General features: G+C 39.3%; 1 protein-coding gene across 5 annotated transcripts in view; it reads right to left on the bottom strand.

The window, feature by feature from the left end:
* Positions 1–23728, bottom strand: part of ERMP1 (endoplasmic reticulum metallopeptidase 1) — a 124553-nt gene that overhangs the window by 94491 nt on the left and 6334 nt on the right. For all 5 annotated transcript variants that reach the window (XM_077148254.1, XM_077148253.1, XM_077148257.1 and 2 more), the window contains exon 4: positions 23344–23449. In XM_077148254.1, the coding sequence (XP_077004369.1) occupies positions 23344–23449 (106 nt within the window). The remainder of the gene's footprint in view (positions 1–23343; positions 23450–23728) is intronic.

Here is a 23728-nt window from a genome sequence, read left to right as displayed (position 1 = left end):
ATCTCAGGGAATAAATCCCAGAGTTAACATTTTTTAAATATTAAAATACAAAGTGTGCAACAAAATATTACAAGACAGAGCAACAGGAAATGATGGCCCATCAAAGAAAAAGGAAATAATCCAGACAACATTAATAAAGAAGATCAGACTGCAGGCATACTGGATGTTTAGTCTTCCTTGCTGCATAAAGCAAATAATGGGAAGGGTTAAAACAATGAGAATTTATTCACTTAGTTTCGAGGCTGTAATGTCCAAATCCAGGTATCATCAAAGTAATGCTTTCTTTCTGAAGACTGATTACCAGTGATCCTTGGCGACTCTGACACATGACAAGGCACATGGTAGCATCTACTAGTCTCTACCTTCCCTTCCAGATTTCATTATCTTCAGCTTCTTGCTTCCCATGGCTTTCTCACTCTCTCCATTCATTCCATTTATAAAGGACCCAACAGGATTAAGGACCATTCTGAATGAGGTGGCTCACACCGTAACTGAAGTAGCATTATCAAAAGAGCCCACTTAAGAATGGGTTTATATCCACAGGAATGGACTAGATTTAAGAACATTTTTTTCTGGGATACATACAGCTTCAAACAACCACACTCCACCCTCTGGAACCCAAAAAGACATGTTTTCTCCATATGCAAAATACATTCATTCTTCACAATATCCCATAAGCTTCAATTTATTTCAGTAACAGTGCTAAGTACAAAGTCTCATCAAAAGCAGTTATAGGTGTGGTCTGTCCTGGAGCACAAAACTCCTCCATCTGTGGACCTGTGAAACCTAGAGAACAAGTTATCCCTGACTAATATACAAAGGAGGGACAGGCATAAGATAAACATTCACATTCTCATAGGGAGAAATTGGAAGGAAAGCAGGGGTCACAGCTTCCAAACAATTCTGAAACCATGCAGAGCATAACCCATTAGATTTCTAGGTCTGAGTCATCTATGGAATGATGTTTTGTCCTCCTAGCCTGATGGTAATGGCAGCCCCATCCCTTCAAAGTGCTTGTGCAGCAGTCACTGCTCTCCTGGAACACTGGTGTGAATGTTCCACCCACTTCAAGCCAGACTCTCAACAATCCCCAGCAAATAGGTTCTACCCTTTGAGAAAACTGGGGTCATGGCCATGCACTCCACAAACTCTGGAACATAGGCTCAACCCCTTCAGAACAGTGGGGCAGCAGCCATACTGTTCACAACCCCCCGGGGAATATGCACCACCCTTTCTGAAGACTGGGGTGACAACACTCTTCCTGAAAAATGGGGAAAGGCTCACCCTCTCCAAGTGTCAGGGCATTTCTACATACATGGGTGAAGTCTGCTTTCTTGGCCTGTCTTCACTCCAGACCTCAGCTTCCATGGTTCTGCATTTGAAGTGATTTTTCCGTCAATCTGTCCCTTTTCTATCCCTTTTACCCGAGGTTGGCAGAGTTTCATTCATACAGATACTGTTAAAAAAAAACTTGTCAATTTTGCATGTAGTACACAAGGGTCCAAACCATCAGGCAGTAGCATTTTCCACAGATCCTTTCTGTATAACTTCCAATCCTTACTTACACAGAAATTGCTGACTGAATCCATCTAGGTTCAGTTAAACCCTCACATGAAACACTATCTTCTGGGGGACATGTTTTTTGGAAGCTCAAAATTTTCCAAACCATCAGTTTTTGGTTTCTTTCTGCCCAGGAGTCCAATTCTCAGCTTATCCCTTTCCTCTCACATTTTACTATAAGCTGCAAGAACAAACCAGGTTGCATATTTACCTTGGAAATCTCCTAAATTAAATATCCAACTATATCACTCAAATTCTGCTTCCCATCCCTAGATCAAAACACAATTTTGCCAAACTAACTGCCACTTTAAAACTAAGATCACCTTTCTTCAGTTCCCACCGATACATTCATCATTTTTGTTTAAGGCCTTGTTGTGGTCAGGTTCATATGTCAACTTGGCCAAGTGGTGGTACATGTTTGTCTGGTTGGGCAAGTGCTGGCCTGTCTGTTACAATGAGGACACTTAACAGAATTAATCACGAGCATGTCAGCTGTATCCACAGCTGATTCCATTTATAATTAGCCAAGGGGAGTGTCTTCTGCAATGAGTGATGCTTAATCTAATTACTGGAAGCCTTATAAGTAAGATTCAGAAGAGAAAGGCTCTCTTCCTGCTTTGGCTGGCAAGCCTTTCCTGGGGAGATCGTCCAGACCCTCCATTGGAATCGTCTGCCCTACGGATTTTGGACTCTGTGCTCCCACAGTCACATGAGACACTTTATCACTGTCATATTTCCAAGTGTTTCCTGCTGATTCTGTTTCTCTAGAGAACCCTAATACATCTTGGTACCAGGAGTGGGTCTTAAGAAACAGAATCTTAAAAATGGGTTTTTATGAATGATTTTCTACTCTGACTGGACTCAAAGGCACTAAGAACTCTGCTTCCCATAATCAGAATAACTCCCAATCCATGGAGTGAGCTGCCAAAAGAGATAGTCAAAATATCATCATTCAATTCTCCTAATGCTTCACTTGTACAAAGCCAGGCTCTGGGGGATAATCTTTTTGACACCTTTAAGGAGTTTTGTGGAAATACAGAGATGTTGACTGCTTGGTGTTAGATATACCGGCTACATTAAGGAGTGAAATGGATGGGCTTAAGGCTTCAAACAGGAAGCTTAAGCGCCATCAGACAGATGTAGAAGTTTCTGAGTATCCTAAAGGAAAATCTTACTTCCTGGCGCCGTAGACTTGAGATCTCTGAAAATCAGACTCAGAATCTTATTGTTAGAGTAGCAACTTTACAACATAAACTGAAATCTCAGTGTTGCATGGTGTCTGCCGTTAAAGCGAGGTGACTGATTGAAAAGGAGTGGGGCTCTGAAAAATGGGATGGTGACACATGGATTGATAATGATGTTGGCGGCAAGGTTGAAACCCTAGGTCATGTTGAGTCTTCTCTAGATAACCCTATAACAGTCTGCCCTGAGGACATAGCCACCCCACCTCCAGCCTATCTTGAGGAGTTGGCCACCCAACCTTCTCCTAAAGAAATTAGTCATAGAGTGATTGTTTCACCAGATGAAACTGCAAAGGAATGCCCTGAAGCAAATGGCTGGGAAGATATTTCTAATTCTTTTCATGACCCACCCCTACCACCCCTCATTTCTTCCAGACCTATAACTAGACTAAAGTCCCAACAGGCCCCTAAAGGTGAGGTACAAAGTATCACACATGAGGAGGTACATTATACAGGGGAATATGTGTGGCAATGGATTTTAAGGGTATGGGATAATGGTGGGAGGAATATAAGGCTGGATCAGGCTGAATTTATTGATATGGGCCCACTAAGCAGAGATTCTGCATTCAGTGTTATAATTCAAGGGGTGAGAAAGGTATTAATGGCTTGTTTGCATGGTTGGCTGAAACATGCATCAAAAGGTAGCCAACATTACCTGAGGTTGAAATACCAGAACTGCCCTGGTATAATGGAGATGAGGGGATCCAGAAGCTTAGAGAGATTGGAATATTAGAGTGCATTTATCATGCAAAGCCTGCTCTTACACCCAAGGAATGTCCAGAGGATGTACCTTTTACCAGAACAGTGAGAAATAAATTCGTGAGACTAGCACCATCATCCCTGAAGAGCTCTGTAGTTGCACTTCTCTGAAGGTCAGATATTAGTGTGGGAACTGCTGTCACTGAGCTGGAATCCTTAAACCCAATGGGGATGACCGGATCCCAAGATGGCTGAAGCCAGGTGGCAGCACTTAATGGCCAAAGACAGGGTAGAGGTGGATATTATAATAGAGAGAAACTCAAAGCAGGAGTCATATGACTAGCAGAGAGTTGCGGCATCTGCTAGTAAATCATGGGGTACCTAGAAATACAATAGAAGGGCAGTCTACTAAATTCTTGTTTGAGCTGTATAAACAAAAGAGTTCTAGGTCAAGTGAACAGAAGTCTAACTTGAATTATAAAAACACAGACTCACGGCCCCTTATTCGATTTCCAGACTTGAGACAGTTTACAGAACCAGAGCCCCTTGAATGAAGGGGAGGCCAGGTCCCTTTGGGAGAGAACCCTGTTACACTGCCACAAATTCATGCTGTTAATCTTCTTCCAAGCCTTTCCTAAGGAGACCAACGGCCTTTGACCAGGGTAACTGTGCATTGGGGAAAAGGAAATAATCAGATATTTCAGGGATTATTAGACACTGGTTCAGAAGTGACATTAATTCCAGGGGACCCAAAATGTCACTCTGGTCCACCAGTGAGAGTGGGGGCTTATGGAAACCAGGTGATCAATGGAATTTTAGCTCAGGTCCGCCTCACAGTGGGTCCACTGGGCCCCCAGACCCATTCTGTAGTTATTTCCTCAGTTCCAGAATGTGTAATTGGAATAGACATCCTGAGCAAATGACAGAATCCCGACATTAGCTAACTCATGCAGTAAGGGCTATCATGGTGGGAAAGACCAAGTGGAAGCCACGGGAACTGCCCCTACCTAACAACATAGTAAATCAGAAGCAATACCGGATTCCTGGAGAGACTACAAAAATTAGTGCCACTCTTGAGGACCTGAAGGATGCAGGGGTGGTGATTCCCACCACATCCCCATCCAACTCTCCTAATTGGCCTGTGCAGAAAACAGATGGGTCTTGGAGGATGACAGTGGGTTATCGTAAGCTCAACCAGGTGGTAACTCCAATTGCAGCTGCTGTTTCAGATGCGGTATCATTGCTTGAGCAAATCAATACATTCCCTGGTACCTGGTATGCAACTATTGATCTGCCAAATGCTTTTTTCTCAATAGCTATTAGTAAGGACCACCAGAAACAGTTTGCTTTCAGCTGGCAAGGTCAGCATTATACTTTCACTGTTCTACCTCAGGGGTATATCATCTCTCCAGCCTTATGACATGATCTTGTCTGAAGGAAACTTGATCGTTTCTCCCTCCCGCAAGACATCATGCTGGTCCATTAAATTGATGATATGGCGTTGATTGAACCCAATGAGCAAGTAGTAGTAACTACTCTAGACTTACTGGTAAGGCATTTGCGTGCCAGAGGATGGCAGATAAATCCAACAAAAATACAGGGGCCTTCCACCTAAGGGAAATTTCTAGGTTTCCAGCCGTGTGGGACATGTTGAGATATCCTTTCTAAGGTGAGGGTTAAAGTGCTGCATGTTGCCCCTCCTACGACCAAAAAAGAGGTACAATGCCTGGTTGGTCTCTTCAGATTTTGGCAACAACATATTTCTTATTTGGTGTGCTACTCCAGTCCATTTATCAAGTGACCAGAAAAGCTGCTAATTGTGAGTGGGGACCTGAACAAGAAGAGGCTCTGCAACAGGTCCAAGCTGCTGTACAAGCTGCTCTGCCACTTGGGCCGTATAATCCAGCAGATCCAATGGTGCTGGAAGTGTCAGTGGCAAATAGAGATGCTATCTGGAGCCTTTCGCAGGCCCCTATAGGAGAATCACAACACAGACCCTTAGGATTTTGGAAAAAAGCCTTACCATCTGCTGCAGATTACTCTCCTTTTGAGAAACAGCTTTTGGCCTGCTACTGGGCCTTTGTAGAGATTGAATGCTTAATCATGGGCTACCAAGTTACCATGAGACCTGAGTTGCCTATCATGAGCTGGGTGTTGTCTGACGCACCAAGCCATAAGTTAGGCATGCACAGCAACATTCTATTGTAAAATGGAAATGGTATATACGAGATAGGGCCAGATCAGGCCCTGAAGGCACAAGTAAGTTACATGAAGAAGACCAAATGCCCATGGTCTCCACTCCTGCCACATAACCTTCTCTTTCCCAGACCAAAGCTATGGCCTCTTGGGGAGTTCCTTCCAGTGAACTGACTGAGGAAGAGAAAACTCAGGTCTGGTTTACAGATGGTTAAGCAAGATATGCAGGTACCACCTGAAAGTGGACAGCTGCAGCACTACAACCTCTTTCTGGGGTATTCTTGAAGGACAGTGGTGAGGGGAAATCCTCCCAGTGGAAAGAACTTCGAGCAGTGCACCTGGTTGTTCATTTTGCTTGGAAGGAAAACTGGCCAGAGGTGCGTTTGTATACTGACTCATGGGCTGTTGCCAATGGTTTGGCTGGATGGTCAGGGACTTGGAAAGACCATAATTGGAAAACTGGTGACAAAGAGGTCTGGGGAAGAAGTATGTGGATAGACCTTTCTGAGTGGGCTAAGAACATGAACATATTTGTGTCCCTGTGAAAGCGCAGCAGAGGGTGACTTTAGCAGAGGAAGGTTTTAATAATCAAGTGGATAAGATGACCTGTTCTGTGGATACCAGCCAGCTTCTGTCCCCACAACTCCTGTCATTGCCCGATGGGCTCATGAACAAAATGGTCATGGTGGTAGGGATGGAGGTTATGCATGGGCTCAGCAACATGGACTTCGACTCACCAAAGCTGCCTTGGCTACAGACACTGCTGAGTACTCAATCTGCCAGCAGGGGACCTACAATCAGCCCCCGATATGGCACCAATCCCTGAGGTGACCGGCCAGTTACATGGTGGCAGGCTGATTACATTGGAACACTCCCTTCATGGAAGGAGCAGCGATTTGTTCTAACTGGAATAGACACATACTTGGATATGGGTTTGCTTTTCCTGCATGCAATGCTTCTGCCAAAACTACCATCTGTGGGCTTACAGAATGCCTTATCCGTCGTCATGGTATTTCACACAGCATTGCTTCTGATCAAAGAACACAATTCACAGCAAATGAAGTGTGGGAATGGGCACATGCTCATGGAATTCTCTGGTCTTACCATGTTTCCCATCATCCAGAAGCAGCCGAGCTGGATTGACAGAATGGTGGAATGGCCTTTTGAAAACTCAATTACAGTGCCAATTAGGTGGCAATACCTTGAAGGGTTGGGGTAATGGTCTCCAGGAAACTGTATATGCTCTGAATCAGCGTCCGCTGTATGGTGCTGTTTCTCTCATAGCCAGGATCCATGGGTCCAGGAACCAAGGTGGAAATGGGAGTGGCACCACTCACTATTACCCCTAGTGATTCACTAGGAAAATTTCTGTTTCCTGTCCCTGCGACCCTGAGTTCTGCTGGTCTACAGGTTTTAGTTCCAAAAGGGGAGTGCTTCCACCAGGAGAAACAACAATGATTCCACTGAACTGGAAGTTAAGACTGCCACCTGGTCACTTTGGGCTACTTATGCCACTGAATCAACAAGCCAAGAACGGGATTACATTATTGTCTGGGGTGACCAACCCTCACTATCAGGGGGAAATAGGACTGCAACTACACAATGGAGGTAAAGAAGAGTTTTCTTGGAATACAGGAGTTCCCCTACAGTGTCTTATAGTACTACCATGCCCTGTGATGAAAATCAATGGAAAACTGCAACAACCCAATCCAGGCAGGACTACCAACGGCTTGGAAACTTCAGGAATGAAGGTTTGGGTCACCCCACCAGGCAAAGAGCCACGGCCAGTTGAAGTGCTTGCTGAGGGTAAAGGGAACATGGAATGGGTAGTGGAAGAAGGTAATATGATAAATATGAACTTCGACCACATGATCAGTTACAGAAATGAGGACTATAATGCTGTTTTGTTCCTGTTGTAGTATTTAAGTTGTAAGATATAAAGTTTAAGAATGAATATTACCCAAGGACTTGCACCCTATCCTGGAGAGATTTAATGTGTTTCCAGTTATATGCAGGACAGTTGAGTATTGTTAGGTGAAAGAAAAAAATGTGTTTTATTGTTTTTTATTTAGAAATTAGGTATGGTTTAAGGTGATATGTATAGCTGCCAAGTTGACAAGGGGTGGACTGTCATGGTTAGGTTCATGTGTCAACTTGGCCAAGTGATGGTACCTGTTTGTCTGGTTGGGCAAGTGCTGGCCTGTCTGTTACAATGAGGATACTTCATAGAATTAAATCATGATCATGTCAGCTGTATCCACTGCTGACTCCATTTGTAATCATCCAAGGGGCATGTCTTCTGCAATGAGTGATGCTTAATCTAATCACAGGAAGCCTTTTAAGGAGGATTCAGAAGAGACAGGCTCTCTTCCTGCTTCAGCTGGCAAGTTGGAATTCACCCAGACCCGCCATCGGAATCGTCGGTTTCACAGCCTGCCCTGTGGATTTTGGACTCTGCGTTCCCATGTTCACGTGAGACAGTTTTATCAATTTTATATTTGCGAATATTCCCTTTTGATTCTGTTTCTCTAGAGAACCCTAACTAATACAGGCCTCATCAGCAGTACCTTTAGCATACATATTTCTACCAACAGTCTCTTCAAAGCAATGTAAGCTTTTTCTGTCAAGTGCCTCACAATTGTCCCAGCATTTACCCATTACCCAATTCAAAAGCCATTTCCACATTGTGGATATTTGCGATAGCAGCACCACATTCTAATACTACCAAAATCTATTTTACTTTTCTATGCTGCTTAAAAACAAATACCATGAAAGGGGTGAGGTTGAAACTGGGAATTTATTCACTTATGTTTTGCACAGTGAAAACGTTCAAATCAAAACATCATCAAGGGGATGATTTCTACCAAAGATCAGCTGCTGGCAATCTTTGGCTTCTCTGCCATATGTCAAGGGAGATGGCAGCATCTACTTGTCTCTTGTTCTTTTCCAGGTTTCATTGCCTTTAGCTTCCTGCTTCCTTGGTGTAGGTACACGCATGCGCGCAAGCTCCCTCTCTCTATCTCTGTCTCTCTCTCTATCTCTCTTTCTCTGTCTCTCTATTCAGTATTTATAAAGGAATCCAATAATAGGATTATGTCTCATCCTGAATGAGGTGGGTCATACTTTAACTAAAGTAGCTGCATCAAAAGAGCCAATTTACAATGGGTTTGCACCCACAAGAAAGGATTAGATTTAAGAACATGTTTTTCTGTAGTACATGCAACTTCAAACCACCACAAGATTTTCAATATGCTTAAAGAGATGAAGGGAAATACAAAGAACAAATGAACATCAGGAAAATAATGAATGAACTACATGAGAATTTCAACAAAGACAGAAATTTCAAAAAAGAACTAAACAAAACTACTGGGGTTCTGAATAATAACTGAAATGTAAAATTCCCAGGAGGATTTCAATAGTAGAGACTGTAGCTGGTAAAACTTGAAGACCAGACAATCAAAGTGAGTCAGACTAAAGGGGCAGACAGAAGAAAGAACTACAAAAAGCAAATCAGCCTAAACGCCCTTGGGAACACCATCAAGTATACCACTATGTATATAAAGGGAGTCCTAAGAAGGAGAAGAAACAGAGAAAGGGGCAGAAGGAATACTCAAAGAAATAATTACAGAGAACATTCCGAACTTAGCAAAAGACATGAATATGCATATTCAAGAAGCCCACAGAACAGGACAAACATGAACAGATATATGTCCTGACATATACTAATCAAATTATTGAATGCAAAAGACAAGGAGAAAGTTCGGAAAACTACAACAGAAAAGCAATGTGTTATGTATAAGGGAGTCCCAATTAGATCAAGTGCTGATTTCTCATCAGAAACAAAGAAGACAAAAAGGTGGTGGGCTAAAATACTGAAAACGTTAAAAGAAAACAATTTCTAAGAATTTTATAGCCGGTGACACCTTCTTTCAAAAATGAGGGGGAAATCAAGACATTTCCTGATTTAAAAAAAGCAGAGGAAGTTCATTTCCACTAACCCTGCCCTACAAGCAATGCTAAAGGTAGTTCTTCAGACTGAAAGGAAAGGACACTAGACAGTGGCTCAAAGAGGCATAAAGAAATAAAAACCTGTAAAGGTAATCATAGGGGTAATTATAAACACCAGTACTATTGTATTGTACTTTTGGTATGTAATTTCATTTCTTACTTCCTACAGGTGCTAAAATGCATAAAAGGCAACAATAAATATATGCTTTTGACATACAATATAAAGAGAAACAATGTGTAACAAGTACAAAAAAAAGGTAGGGGGGACAGATGAATAAGAACAGTGTATGCACATGCTACTGAAGTCAAGTTGGTAGGTATCAAATCAAATATGATTGTTATATATTTAAGACGTTAAAGTTTAACCCCAAGGTAATCACAAGAAAAATATATACAGAAAGAAATGAGAAGAGACTCAAAATAGAACAACACAAAAAATCAAATTAATAGGAAAGAAGAACTGAGGGACAAAAAAGGTATAAGTCTTAGAAAAACTATATAACGAAATGGCAGAAGAAAGTTCTCATCATGAGCAGTTATTTGAAATGCAAATGGATTAAACTCTCCTGTCAAAAGGCAGGGATTGGGAGAATGGATAAAAAAAAAAAAAAAAAAAACATGACCCAACTATATGCTGTTTAAAAAAGACTCACCTTAAATTTAGGTACATACGTAGGGTGAAAGAACAAAGTTAGATAGAAATATACTATGCAAGTAGTAACCAAAAAAGAGCTGAGGTAGCTATAGCAATATCACATAAAATAGACAGTTAAAAACTTTTATAAGGGAAAAAGATAATCAGTATATACTATTAGGGGGCTAACTCAATAAGAAAATGTGAAACTTATAAACATATATGTAACAAACAGCAAAGCCCGAAAATATATGAAGCAAATACAGTTTTGAAGGGAGAAACTGACAGTTCTACTTAATGGTAGGAGATTTTAACACGCCACTTTCAATAATGGATAGAACATCTAGACAGAAAATGAGTAACAAAATATAAGACTTAAATATACTCTAAACCAACTATACCTAACAAACATACATAGAACACTTTACCCTACAACAGAATATATTTGTCTCTAAAGCATGTGGATCATTCTACAGGATAGGTCATATCTTAGGTCATAAAATATCTCAATAAATTCAAAAATACTGAAATCATATAATGTCTCTTTACTGACCACAATGGAATGAAACAGAACAAAGGTAGAAATCAACAACAAAGGTAAAAATGGAAAATTCAAACAAGTAGAAATGAAGCAATGTACGCTTAAACAACCAATGGGTTGATGAAGAAATCAAAAGGGAAATAGGAAATATCTTGAGGCTAATAAAAATGAAAACGCATTACAAAATTTATGGAATGCAGCAATGGCAGTGCTGAGAGGGAAATTTATAGCTCTAAATACTTACATTAAAAAAGAAAGATTTCAAATCAGAGACTTCACCTCAGAATTGGAAGAACTAGAGGAGCCAAAATAAGCAGAAGGAAGGAAATACCAAGATTATAGAAGAGATAAATGCAATAGAGAATAAAAAAAACAATAGAGGGAATTTTTTTTAAGTTGGTTCTTTGAAAAGACCAATAAAATTGACAAACCTTTAGCTAGACTGACAAAGGAAAAAAGAAAGAAGACACAAATAACGAAAATCAGAGATGAAAATGGGGGCATTACTGACCCCACTGAAATAAAAAGACTATAAGAAAATACTATGAACAACTAACTGTACACCAACAAATTAGATTACCTAGATGAAATAGATAAATTACTAGGAACACACAAACTATCTGCACTGACTCAAGAAAAAGATCTCAACAAACCAATAGCTAATAAAGAGCTTAAATCAGTAATCAAAAATCTCCCAACAAAGAAAAGCCCAGCACTTCACAGGTGAATTTTACCAAAAATTCCAAGAAAAATTAACACCCATTCTGCTCAAACACCTTCAAAAACCTGGAGAGAAGGGAACACTCCTTAATTCATTCTATGAAGCTAACAACACTCTCAAACAAAAGCCATATAAAGATTCAAGAAAAGAATATTAGATGGAGAGGAGCCAAGATGGCAGCTTAGTGAGGTGTGGGATTTAGTTTGTCTTCCAGAGCAGCTAGTAACTAGCCAGGAACAGTACAGAACAACTGCCAGAACCACGTTAGTGACCAGACACACAGCGTACCCCAGTCTGGACCAGGTGTACCAACTGTGAGCCCACCAAGAACCATTAGTTCCCCAAGCCATGGCGGCCGGCACCCCTCCCCTACAGGCTGCTTCCCAGAGGGGAAAGGAAAGGGGCTTTAACAGCAGCAGGGACTGAGACCAACCAAACACCAAGTGTGGAATTAATTCACAAACTCTGACTACTAAAAACATGCTCCCACCTCAGGTGAACCTGGTCAAAGCAGAGGTCGCTGATTTTTGTCCCAGCGCAGAGGGGGCAGGGCTGACAGAAAAAGAGAGGAAAAAAAAAAAAAGAGGTTCTTTTTTGGATTTGAAAAGGTCTGGGCGCTGAAGGAAAGGAGGTGGCACATAGGACCTGGAGATACACTGAGCAAAGTTCCAACTTAAGCCCTTGATTCGCAAACCTGAAGAATGGGGGTCCTACTCTAAAAAGGATTTTTCTCTTTCGTTTTTGTGGCTATGTTTCTACAGACTGACTATTCTTTGGATACAGCTAGGCAGAATTAAGTGTGTTTGTTTGTCTGGAGCCTGTGCCTTTCCCAGGAGAGGGGTGGGGCCCAGCTCAGGTGGATTCCCTTTCTACAGGAAGTGAGACCCCACGGTCTGGAAAACTGAAGCAATTAAAGTCAACCTACAATCTCTCCTCTGTCTGAACCATGCCCCCAGCAGGGACAGTCTGCTGAAGTTAACGGTACCACATCACCTTATGGTGGTGAGACCTGTAGGCAGACAAGTGCCATCCAAGGCAGGATGGAAAAACACAGAGTCCAGAGGCTTCATAGGAAAGCCTTTCAATTTGCTGGGTCTCAGCCTCAGGGAAAACTGATGCAGGTAACTCTTTCCTCCTGACAGGAGGCCAGTTTGGTCTGGGAAAATCTGGCTGGGGTCTATAATACCTAAGTAGACCCTCCTAAGGGGTAAAAAAAAAAAAAAAAAAAAAGGCACCATACAGGCAGGGCAAGAAACAAAAAAAGAAGAACTGAAAAATTCTGATCTGTTAAACAAAACCTAAGCTAGAGGTCTAGAATAAGCTGAACTGAATGTCAAAGAACAAATAGACAACAGAGTCATCCAGCAAGAAAATCCTAGGTAAAAAAAAGTGTAAAAACAATCTCCAGAATAAACTAATTAAGGTAATTAAATGCTTAGACACCAGCAAAAAATAACAAATCATGCTAGAAAAATTAAAGATATGGCCCACTCAAAGGAACAAATCAACAATTCAAATAAGATACAGGAGTTGAAACAATTAGTTCAGAATGTTCGAACAGACATGAAAAAAATCTCATCAAAAACCAAATCAATGAATTAAGGGAGGATATAAGAAGGCAAGGAATGAACAAAGAAAAGAAAATTGAAAGTCTGAAAAAACAAATTACAGAACTTACAGGAATGAAAGGTACAGTAGAAGAGATGAAAAAAACAATGGAAACCTAAAATGTCAGATTTCAAGAAGCAAAAGATAGGATTAGTGAACTGGAGGACAGGATATCTGAAATCTGACAAGCAACAGAAAATATAGGGAAAAGAATGGGAAAAAATGAGCAGGGACTCAGGGAACTGAATGACAACAGGAACCACATGAATATAGGTATTTTGGGTATCTCAGAAGGAGAAGAGAAAGGAAAAGGAACAGAAAAACTAATGGAGGAAATTAACACTGAAAATTTCTCAACTCTTATGAAAGACTTAAAATTACAGACCCAAGAAGTGCAGCATACCCCAAACGGAATAGATCCAAATACACATACTCCAAGATACTTACTAATCAGAATGTCAGATATCAAAGAGAAAGAGAGAATCTTGAAAGCAGCAAGAGAAAAGCAATCTATCACGTACAAGGGAAGCCCAATAAGACTATGTGTAGATTTCTCAGCAGAAACCATGGAGGCGAGAAGACAGTGGGATGATATATTTAAATTACTAAAAGAGAAAAACTGCCAACCAAGAATTCTACATCCAGTAAAACTGTCCTTCAAAAATGAGGGGGAAATCAAAACATTTTCAGACAAAAAATCACTGACAGACAAAAAAATCACTGAGAGAATGTATGACCAAGAGACCAGCTCTGGAAGAAATACTAAAGGGAGCACTAGAGGCAAATATAAAAAGATAGGAGAGAGTGGTATGGAGAAGAGTATAGAAACGAAGACTATCAGTGAAGGTAAAAGGAAGAAAAATTAGACATCACATATAAAATCCAAAAGGCAAAATGGGAGAAGAAAGTACTGCCCTTACAGTAATAACACTAAATGTTAATGGATTAAACTCCCCAACTTAAAGACAGACTGGCAGAAAAACAGGGACCCATCTATATGCTGTCTACAGGAAACACATCTTAGACCCAAGGATAAACACAGGTTGAAAGTGAAAGGTTGGGAAAAGATATTTCATGCAAATAACAATCAGAAAAGAGCAGGAGTAGCTATACTAATATCTAACAAATTAGACTTCAAATGTAAAACAGTTAAAAGAGACAAAGAAGGACACTATGTATTAATAAAAGGAATAATCCAATAAGAAGACATAACAATCATAAACATTTATGCACCGAGCCAGAGTGCTTCAAATACATGAGGCAGACACTGAAAAGAGAAATAGACACAGCTACCATAATAGTTGGAGACTTCAACTCCCCACTCTCATCAGTAGACAGAACATCTAGACAGAGGATCAATAAACAAACAGAGAATTTGAATAATACAATAAATCAGCTACACTTAACAGACATTTATAGAACATTACACCCCACAACAGCAGGATACACCTTTTTCTCAAGTGCTCATGGATCATTCTCAAGGATAGAGTATATGCTGGGTCACAAAGTAAGTCTCAATAAATTTAAAAAGACTGAAACCATATAAAACACTTTCTCAGATCATAAAGGAATGAAGTTGGAAATCAATAATAGGCAGAGGGTCAGAAAATTCACAAATATACGCAAGGCTCAACAACATACTCTTAAACAACCAGAGGGTTAAGAAAGAAATTACAAGAGAAATCAGTAAATATCTCGAGGCAAATGAAAATGAAAATGAAAACACAGCATATCAAAATGTATGGGATGCAGCAAAGGCAGTGCTAAAAGGAAAATTTATTGCCTTAAATGCCTACATCAAAAAAGAAGAGGAAAGAGTAAAAATCGAGGAAGCAACTGTCTACTTGGAAGAACTAGAGAAAGAACAGCAAACAAACCCCAAAGCAAGCAAAAGGAAAGAAATAAAGAAGATTAGAGCAGAAATAAATGAAATTGAAAACATGAAAACAATTGAGAAAATAAAAAAACCCAGAAGTTGGTTCTATGAGAAAATCAATAAGATTGATGGACCCTTAGCAAGATTGACCAAAAAAAGGAGAGGATGCAAATAAATAAAATCAGAAATGGAAGCAGAGACATAACCACTGACCCCACAGAAATAAAGTAATAAGAAGATACTATGAACAACTTTATGCTAATAAACTAGAAAATGTAGATGAAATGGACAACTTCCTAGAAAGGCATGAACAACCAACATTGACTCAAGAAGAAATAGATGACCTCAACAAACCAATCACAAGTAAAGAAACTGAATCAGTCATTAAGAAGCACCCCAAAAAGAAAAGTGCAGGACCAGATGGCTTCACATGTGAAGTCTACCAAACATTCAAGAAAGAATTAAACTCTTCAAAAAAACTGAAGAGGAGGGAAAGCTACCTAACTCATTCTACAAAGCCAACATCAACCTCATACCAAAGCCAGACAAAGATATTACAAATAAAGCAAACTACAGACCAATCTCTCTAATGAATATAGATGCAAAAATTACTGCAAATTGAATCCAGCAGCACATTAAAAGAATTGTACACCACGACCAAGTAGGATTCATTCCAGGTATGCAAGGATGGTTCAACATATGAAAATCAATTAATGTAACATACCATATCAACAAATCAAAGCAGAAAAACCACATGGTCATCTCGATTGATGCAGAAAAGGCATCTGACAAAATTCAACATTCTTTCCTGGTGAAAACACTTCTAAGGATAGGAATAGAAGGGAATTTCCTCAATATGATAAAGGGAATATATGAAAAACCCACAGCTAACATCATCCTCATCGGGGAAAAACTGAAAACTTTCCCCCTCAGATCAGGAATAAGACAAGAATGTCCACTATCACCATTGTTAGTCAACATTGTGTTCCAAGTTCCAGTCAGAGCAATTAGACAAGAAAAAGAAATACAAGGCATCAAAATTAGAAACAAAGAAGTAAAACTCTCACTGTTTGTAGATGATACGATACTATATGCCAAAAACCACAAAAAATCCACAGCAAAACTACTAGAGCTAATAAACGAGTACAGCTAAGTGGCAGGTTACAAGATCAACACTCAAAATCTGTAGTGTTTCTATACACTAGTGATGAACAATCGGAGGGGGAAATCAAGAAAAAAATTTCATTTACAATTGCAACCAAAAGAAAAAAATATTTAGGAATATATTTAACTACGAGACAAAAGACCTATACAAAGAAAACTACAAGAAATTGCTAAAAGAAATCACAGAAGACCTAAATAAATTGAAGGACATATCATGTTCATGCATTAGAAGACTAAATATAGTTAAGATGTCAATTCTACCTAAATTGACTTACACATTCAATGCAATACCAATTAAAATCCCAAAAACGTACTTTTCAGAAACAGAAAAACCAGTAACAAAATTTTTCTGGAAGGGCAGGGTACCCCGAATAGCTAAAAGTATCCTGAGAAAGAAAACTGAAGTTGGAGGTCTCATGCTACCTGACTTTTAGGTGTATTATAAAGCTACAGTGGTCAAAACAGCATGGTACTGCCATAAAGAAAGATATACTGACCAATGGACTTGAATAGAGTGTTCAGATATAGACCCTCTCTCATCTATGGACAATTAATCTTTGATAATACAGTCAAGCAAACTCACCTGGGACAGAACAGTTTCTTCAATAAATGGTACCTAGAGAACTGGATATCCACATGCAAAAGAATGAAAGAGGATCCATATCTCACATCCTATACAAAAATCAATTCAAAATGGATCAAAGACCTAAATATTAGATCTAAGACAATAAAACTGTTAGAAGAAAATGTAGGGAAACATCTTATAAATCTTATAATAGGAGGTGGTTTCCTAGCCCTTACAGCCAAAGCACAAGCATTGAAGAAAGAAAGAAATGGAAACTCCTCAAAATTAAACACTTTTGTGCATCAAAGAACTTTGCAAATGTTCTAGTTTGCTAGCTGCCGAATCGCAACACACCAGAGACAGATTGGCTTTTAATAAAAGGGGATTTATTTTGTTAGTTCTTCAGAGGGAAGGCAGCTAACTTTCAACTTAAGTTCTTTCTTACCTGGGAAGGCACAGGGTGATCTCTGCTGGCCTTCTCTCCAGGCCTCTGGGTTCCAACAACTTTCCCTGGGGTGATTTCTTTCTGCATCTCCAAAGGCCTGGGCTGAGCTGCAAGTGCTGACATGAGGTATGCTGAGCTGCTTGGGCTGTGCTACATTGAGTCTCTCATTTAAGCACCAGCCAATTAAATCAAACATCCTTCAATGAAGCAGGTATGCCTCTTAGCTGACTGCAGATGTAATCAACAACAGATGAGGCTCACATGCCATTGGGTCATGTCCACAGCAATAGAACTAAGCACCTTCAGCTAGCCAAGCTGACATCAGAATCTAACTACCACAGTCAAGAAAGTAAAAAGACAGCCTACACAATGGGAGACAATATTTGGAAACAATATATCAGATAAAGGTCTAGTATCCAGAATATATAAACAGATTGTTCAACTCAAAAACAAAAAGACAGACAACCTAATTACAAAATAGGCAAATGACTTGAACAGACAATTCTCAGAAGAGGAAATACAAATGGCCAAAAGGCACATGAAAAGATGCTCAACTTCCCTGGCTATTAGAGAAATGCAAATGAAAACCACAAAGAGCTATCATCTCACACTCACCAGAATGGCCATTATCAATAAAACAGAAAACAAGTGCTGGAAAGGATGTGGAGAAAGAGGCACACTTATCCACTGTTGGTGGGAATGTCAAATGGTACAACCACTGTGGAAGGCAGTTTGGTGGTTCCTCAGGTAACTAAGTATAGAACTGCCACATGACCCAGCAATACCATTGCTAGGTATCTACTCAGAGGACATTAGGGCAAGGACACAAACAGACATTTGCACAATAATGTTTATAGCAGCATTATTTACAATTGCCAAGAGATGGAAACAGTCAAAATGTCCATCAACAGACAAATGGCTAAACAAGCTGTGGAATATTATACAGCTATAAGACAGAATGAAGTTATGAAGTATTTAACAATATGGATGGACCTTCAGGACATTATGCTTAGTGAGATTAGCCAGAAACAAAAGGACAAATACTGCATGTTCTCACTGATACGAAATAACAGTTAAGAATAGAGGTCCAGTGCATTTCATAACATAAACAGTGCATTTCCTAATATAACTTATGTAGACAGCTCAATTGAACACAAGTACATGGAACCTTGAGTAGGACGTGAGATTTTGTTGGTTTGTCTAGAGTGATGCCCTGATAAATCCCAGAGTGATTTGAATAGTGAATAAAAAAGTATTTGCAAAGTCTCCTTTGAGGAATGGTGAGAACAGGGGAAAATTCAACCTCCCCAAGTTGAATTCTTGATATCCTCACAAGCAGGGTGGACAACAAAGCCATAGGCTGAGCCCCCAGTCTTGGGGTTTGTGAAGTCAAGTTTATGAAACTTAACCCCACAAAGGATAGGTCAAGCCTACTTAAAATTAGGCCTAAGAGTCATCCCCAAGAGAACCTCTTTTGTTGCTCAGATGTAGCCTCTCTCTCCAGCCACCACAACAAGCAAACTCACTGCCCTCCCCCCTGTCTACATGGGACATGACTCCCAGGGGTGTGGACCTTCCTGGCAATGTGAGACAGAAATCCTAGAACGAGCTGAGACTTAGCATCAAGGGATTGAGAAAACCCCTAGAATGAACTGAGACTCAGCATCAGGGGACTAAGAAAACCTTCTTGACCAAAAGGGGGAAGAGTGAAATGAGACAAAATAAAGTGTCAATGGCTGAGAGATTCCAAACAGAGTCGAGAGGTTATCCTAGAGGTTATTTTACGCATTAAATAGATACCACCTTGTTAGTCAAGATATAGTGGAGAGGCTGGAGGGAACTGACTGAAAATGTGGAGCTGTGTTCCAATAGCCATGTTTCTTGAAGATGATTGTATAATAATATAGCTTTCACAATGTGACCGTGTGATTGTGAAAACCTTGTGTCTGATGCTCCTTTTATCTACCTTACCAACAGACAAGTAAAACATGTGGAATAAAGATGAATAATAGGGGGAACAAATGTTAAAGTCAGAGTAAAATGCTGGTGATCGGTGAGGGGGAGGGGTATGGGGTATGGTATGTATGAATTTTTTTTGTTTCCTTTTTATTTCTTTTTCTGAATAGATGCAAATGTTTCAAGAAATGATCATGAGGATGAATATGAAACTATGTGATGATATTGTGAATTACTGATTATATATGTAGAACAGAATGATCAAAAATTACAAATGTTCGCATTTGGTGCTTTTTTGGTGTTTTAAAAAAAAATTTTAATTAAAAAAAGAACAGAGGTCATCAGGAGATAGAAATAGGGTAGATATTGGGTAATTGGAACTGAAGGGATACAGACTGTGCAATGGGACTGACTATAAAAATTCAGAAATGGACAGCACAATACTACCTAACTGTAATAAAATAATGTTAGAACACTGTGTGCTGGTTTGTATGTATGCCCCCTAGAAAGGCCATGTTTCAATCTAAATCCTATTTCATAAAGGCAGAATAATTCCTATTCAATACTATATCTTTGAAACTGTAATCAGATCATCTTCCTGGAGATGTGATTAAATCAAGAGTGATTATTAAGCTGGACTAGGTGATGACATGTCTCCACCCATTTGGGTGGGTCTTGATTGGTTTACTGGAGTCCTATAAAAGAGGAAACATTTTGGAGAATGAAAGATTCAGAGAGAGCAAAGCAGAACAAAACAGCCATGAGAAGCAGCGTCCACCAGCCAGCAACCTTTGGAGATGAAGAAAGAAAATGCCTCCCAGGGAACTTTATGAAACCAGAGGCCAGGAGAGAAAGCTAGCAGATGACTATGTGTTCGCAATGTACCCTTCCAGCTGAGAGAGAAGCCCTGACTGTGTTCGCCATGTGTCTTCTTGCTTGAGAGAGAAACCCTGAACTTCATCGGCCTTCTTGAATCAAGGTATCTTTCCCTGGATGCCTTTGATTGGACATTTCTATAGACTTGGTTTAATCGGGACATTTTTTCAACCTTAGAACTGTAAACTAGCAACTCATTAAATTCCCCTTTTTATAGGCTTGGCTTAATTGGGACATTTTCTCGGGCTTAGAATTGTAAACTAGCAACTCATTAAATTCCCCTTTTTAAAAGCCATTCTGTTTCTGGTATATTGCATTCCAGCAGCTAACAAACTAGAACACACTGAATGAAGCTGAATGTGAGAATGATAGATGAAGGAGGCCTGTGGGCACAAATGAAATCAGAAGGAAAGATAGGTGATAAAGTCTGAGATGGTATAATCTGAGAATGCCTACAGAGTATAAGGATAGTGACTAAATGTACAAATTTAAAAATGTTTTGCCTGAGGAAGAACAAAGGAATGTCAATAATGCAGGGTGTTGAAAATAGATGGTAATATTTTAAAACTTTAAATTATGTGTGAGACTAAAGCAAAAAACGTTTATTTGGTACAAACTTTTATTTCAACTAGAGCATTTCCTAATATAACTTATGTGGACAGCTTAATTGAACACCATAAGTACATGGAACCTTGGGTAGGGCATGAGATTTTGTAGGTTTTCCAGAGTGATGCCTCAATAAATCCCAGAAGGATTTGAACTGTGAATAAAAAAGTATTTGTGAAGTCCCCTTGTGGGAATGGTAAGAAAGGGAGAAAATTCAACTTCTCCAAGTGGAGAATTCTTGATATTCTCACAAGCAGTGGGGACAACAAAAGCAATAGGCTGAGTCCCCAATCTTGGGGCTTGTTCATATGAAACTTAACCCCACAAAGGATAGGCTTAAGGCCTAAGAGTCACCCCCAAGAGAACCTCTTTTGTTGCTCAGATGTGGCGTCTCTCTCTCTCAGCCAACACAACAAGCAAACTCACTGCCTTCCCGCTCTCTACAAGGGACATGACTCCCAGGGTTGTGGACCTTCCTGGCAATGTGGGACAGAAATCCTAGAATGAGCTGGGACTCAGCATCAACAGATTGAGAAAACCTTCTCAACCAAAAGGGGGAAGAGAGAAATGAGACAAATTAAAGTGTCAATGGCTGAGAGATTCCAAACAGAGTTGAGACATTATCCTGGAGATTATTCTTACACATTAAATACATATCAGCTTTTTAGTTAAGGTGTAATGGAGATGCTGGAGGGAACTGCCTGAAAATGTAGAGCTGTGTTCCAATAGCCATGCTTCTTGAAGGTGACTGTATGATATAGCTTTCGCAATGTGACTGTGATTGTGAAAACCTTGTGTCTGATGCTTCTTTTATCTATCTTACGGACAGATAAATAAAACATATGGATTAAAAATAAATAAATAATAGGGGGAACAAATGCTAAAATAAATTTAGTAGATTGAAATGCTAGTGATCAATGAAAAGGAGGGGTAAGGGGTATGGTATGTATGAATTATTTTGTTTTCTTTTTATTTCTTTTTCTGAATTGATCCAAATGTTTTAAGAAATGAACATGATGATGAATATACAACTATGGGTTGATATTGTGAATCACTGATTATATATGTCAAATGGAATGATCATATGGTAAGAATGTTTGTGTTTTACTGTTGGTATATTTAATAAATAAGATAAATTTAAAAAAAAAAGAAAAGAATATTATACTATCTCTTATGAATACAGATGCAACCCCCTCCCCATCTCAAGAAAATACCAGGAATGGAATCCAACAGAACAGCAAAATCAGTTGGAATTTATCCCTGGTACACGGAAGTATTTCAACATAAGAAAATCAATTAACGCAATACACCACCTTAACAGAATGAAGGAAAAAAGCCATACGATCAGCTTAATTGACAGAGAAAAGTCATCTGATGGAATTCTGCATCCCTTCTTGATAAAAATACTTAGAAAACTAGGAATAGAAGGAAACTTCCTCAGCATAAGAAAGGGCATAGATGAAAAACCCATAGCTAACATCCTACCAGATGGTGAAAGACTGAAAGCTTTCCCACAAAGATCAGGAACAAAACAAGGATGCCCACTGTCACCCTGTTATTCAACATTATACTGGAAGTTCTAGTCAGAGCATTTAGGCAAGAAAAACAAATAAAAGGCACCCAAATTGGAAAAGAAGTAATACTTTTCTTATTTGCAAATGAAGCAGTATTATACACAGAAAAGCCTGAAAATCCACAACAAAGCTCCTAGAGCTAATAAATGAGTTCAAAATAGTGGCAGGTACAATATCAACACCTAAAAATTAATAGTGTTTTTATACAGTAGCAATGAACAACTGGAAGAAGAAATCAAGATAAAATTCCATTTCTCCTTTTAAACACATTCAAACATATAATTCAGTGCCGTTATGCTCACAATATCGTGCTACCATCATTACCATCCATCACCGAAACTTTCCCACCATTCCAAATAGAAATTACATATTTTAAGCCTTCACTCTCTATTCCTTACCCCCATTCTGTCCCCTGGTAACCAGTCTTCTAGCTTCTGACTCCACGCATGTGCTTATACTAATTGTTTCATAATTAAAGTCCTTAAAAGTACAGGTAAATTTTCTCATTTTAATTCATGAAATGTTTATTATATAAAATAATTTATGTCAAATCACCCACAATGGATAAAAGAATGTTCATCAGCTATATGGCAATCAGTTACTGGTTAAGAACAACGTCTCTGAACCTGGACTACTAGGTTCAAATTCCTGTTCTGCCGTTTACCGAGAACTGAGACAAGACCTCAGGTAAGTTACGATCCCTCTCGCCTCCGTGTTCTCATCTATAAAATGGAGATAATAATAATACTTTCCACATTGTTTTGAGGATTAAATTACTCAATACATATAAAATGTTTTGAACAAAATTTGGCACATAATAAGCACTCCAGAAGAGCTAGATGCTATTAATGTTAGATGCTCTTAATATTTTTGAGATTATAATAATAATCTTATTATTTTTGAGACCATAATAATATTATTTGGCTTAGAAATTTTAACAAAGACAAAGTTTAAACTATTTCATGCTTCATAAAGAATGTTCATTTCATTGGAGAGATTACTAAAGTTCAAAATTTTCCACTTTTATAAAAACAAGAATTCTATTAAAATATATAATGCCCAGCCTCACATACCTGTTTGGAACACAAGCTCTTTCCCTCCTACCCCCGCAGCCTCCAGGTTAATAAATGCACGAATCAAGCTGGCCCAGGGGTGCTGAGTAATGAATCCATGGCTGGCCTTCATGAGAAGTAAAGAAAACAAACATCACTATCTTAAACTATCAAAGTCCTTATTTATTTCAAGGAGAGAACAACTATCTTGATGAGGTAAGAATATGAAAAATAAATAATCATTTTTTCAAAGGCAATATCTAAAGATGTCTTCTGTTTCTCTCTGTACGTATGATGGTTATGTGCAGTGTGCCGAGTGGAAAATCACCCATCACAGGAGGCAGCCTAATTACCATGAGCAGTGCCAAACAACATCCTTGGTAAATGTGAAACTATGCAAGAGAAA

Source organism: Tamandua tetradactyla, chromosome 2, assembly GCF_023851605.1.
Source record: "Tamandua tetradactyla isolate mTamTet1 chromosome 2, mTamTet1.pri, whole genome shotgun sequence".
NCBI lineage: Eukaryota > Metazoa > Chordata > Mammalia > Pilosa > Myrmecophagidae > Tamandua > Tamandua tetradactyla.
Note: the sequence above shows the minus strand (reverse complement) of the source record. Positions and strands in the feature narration are given on the sequence as shown.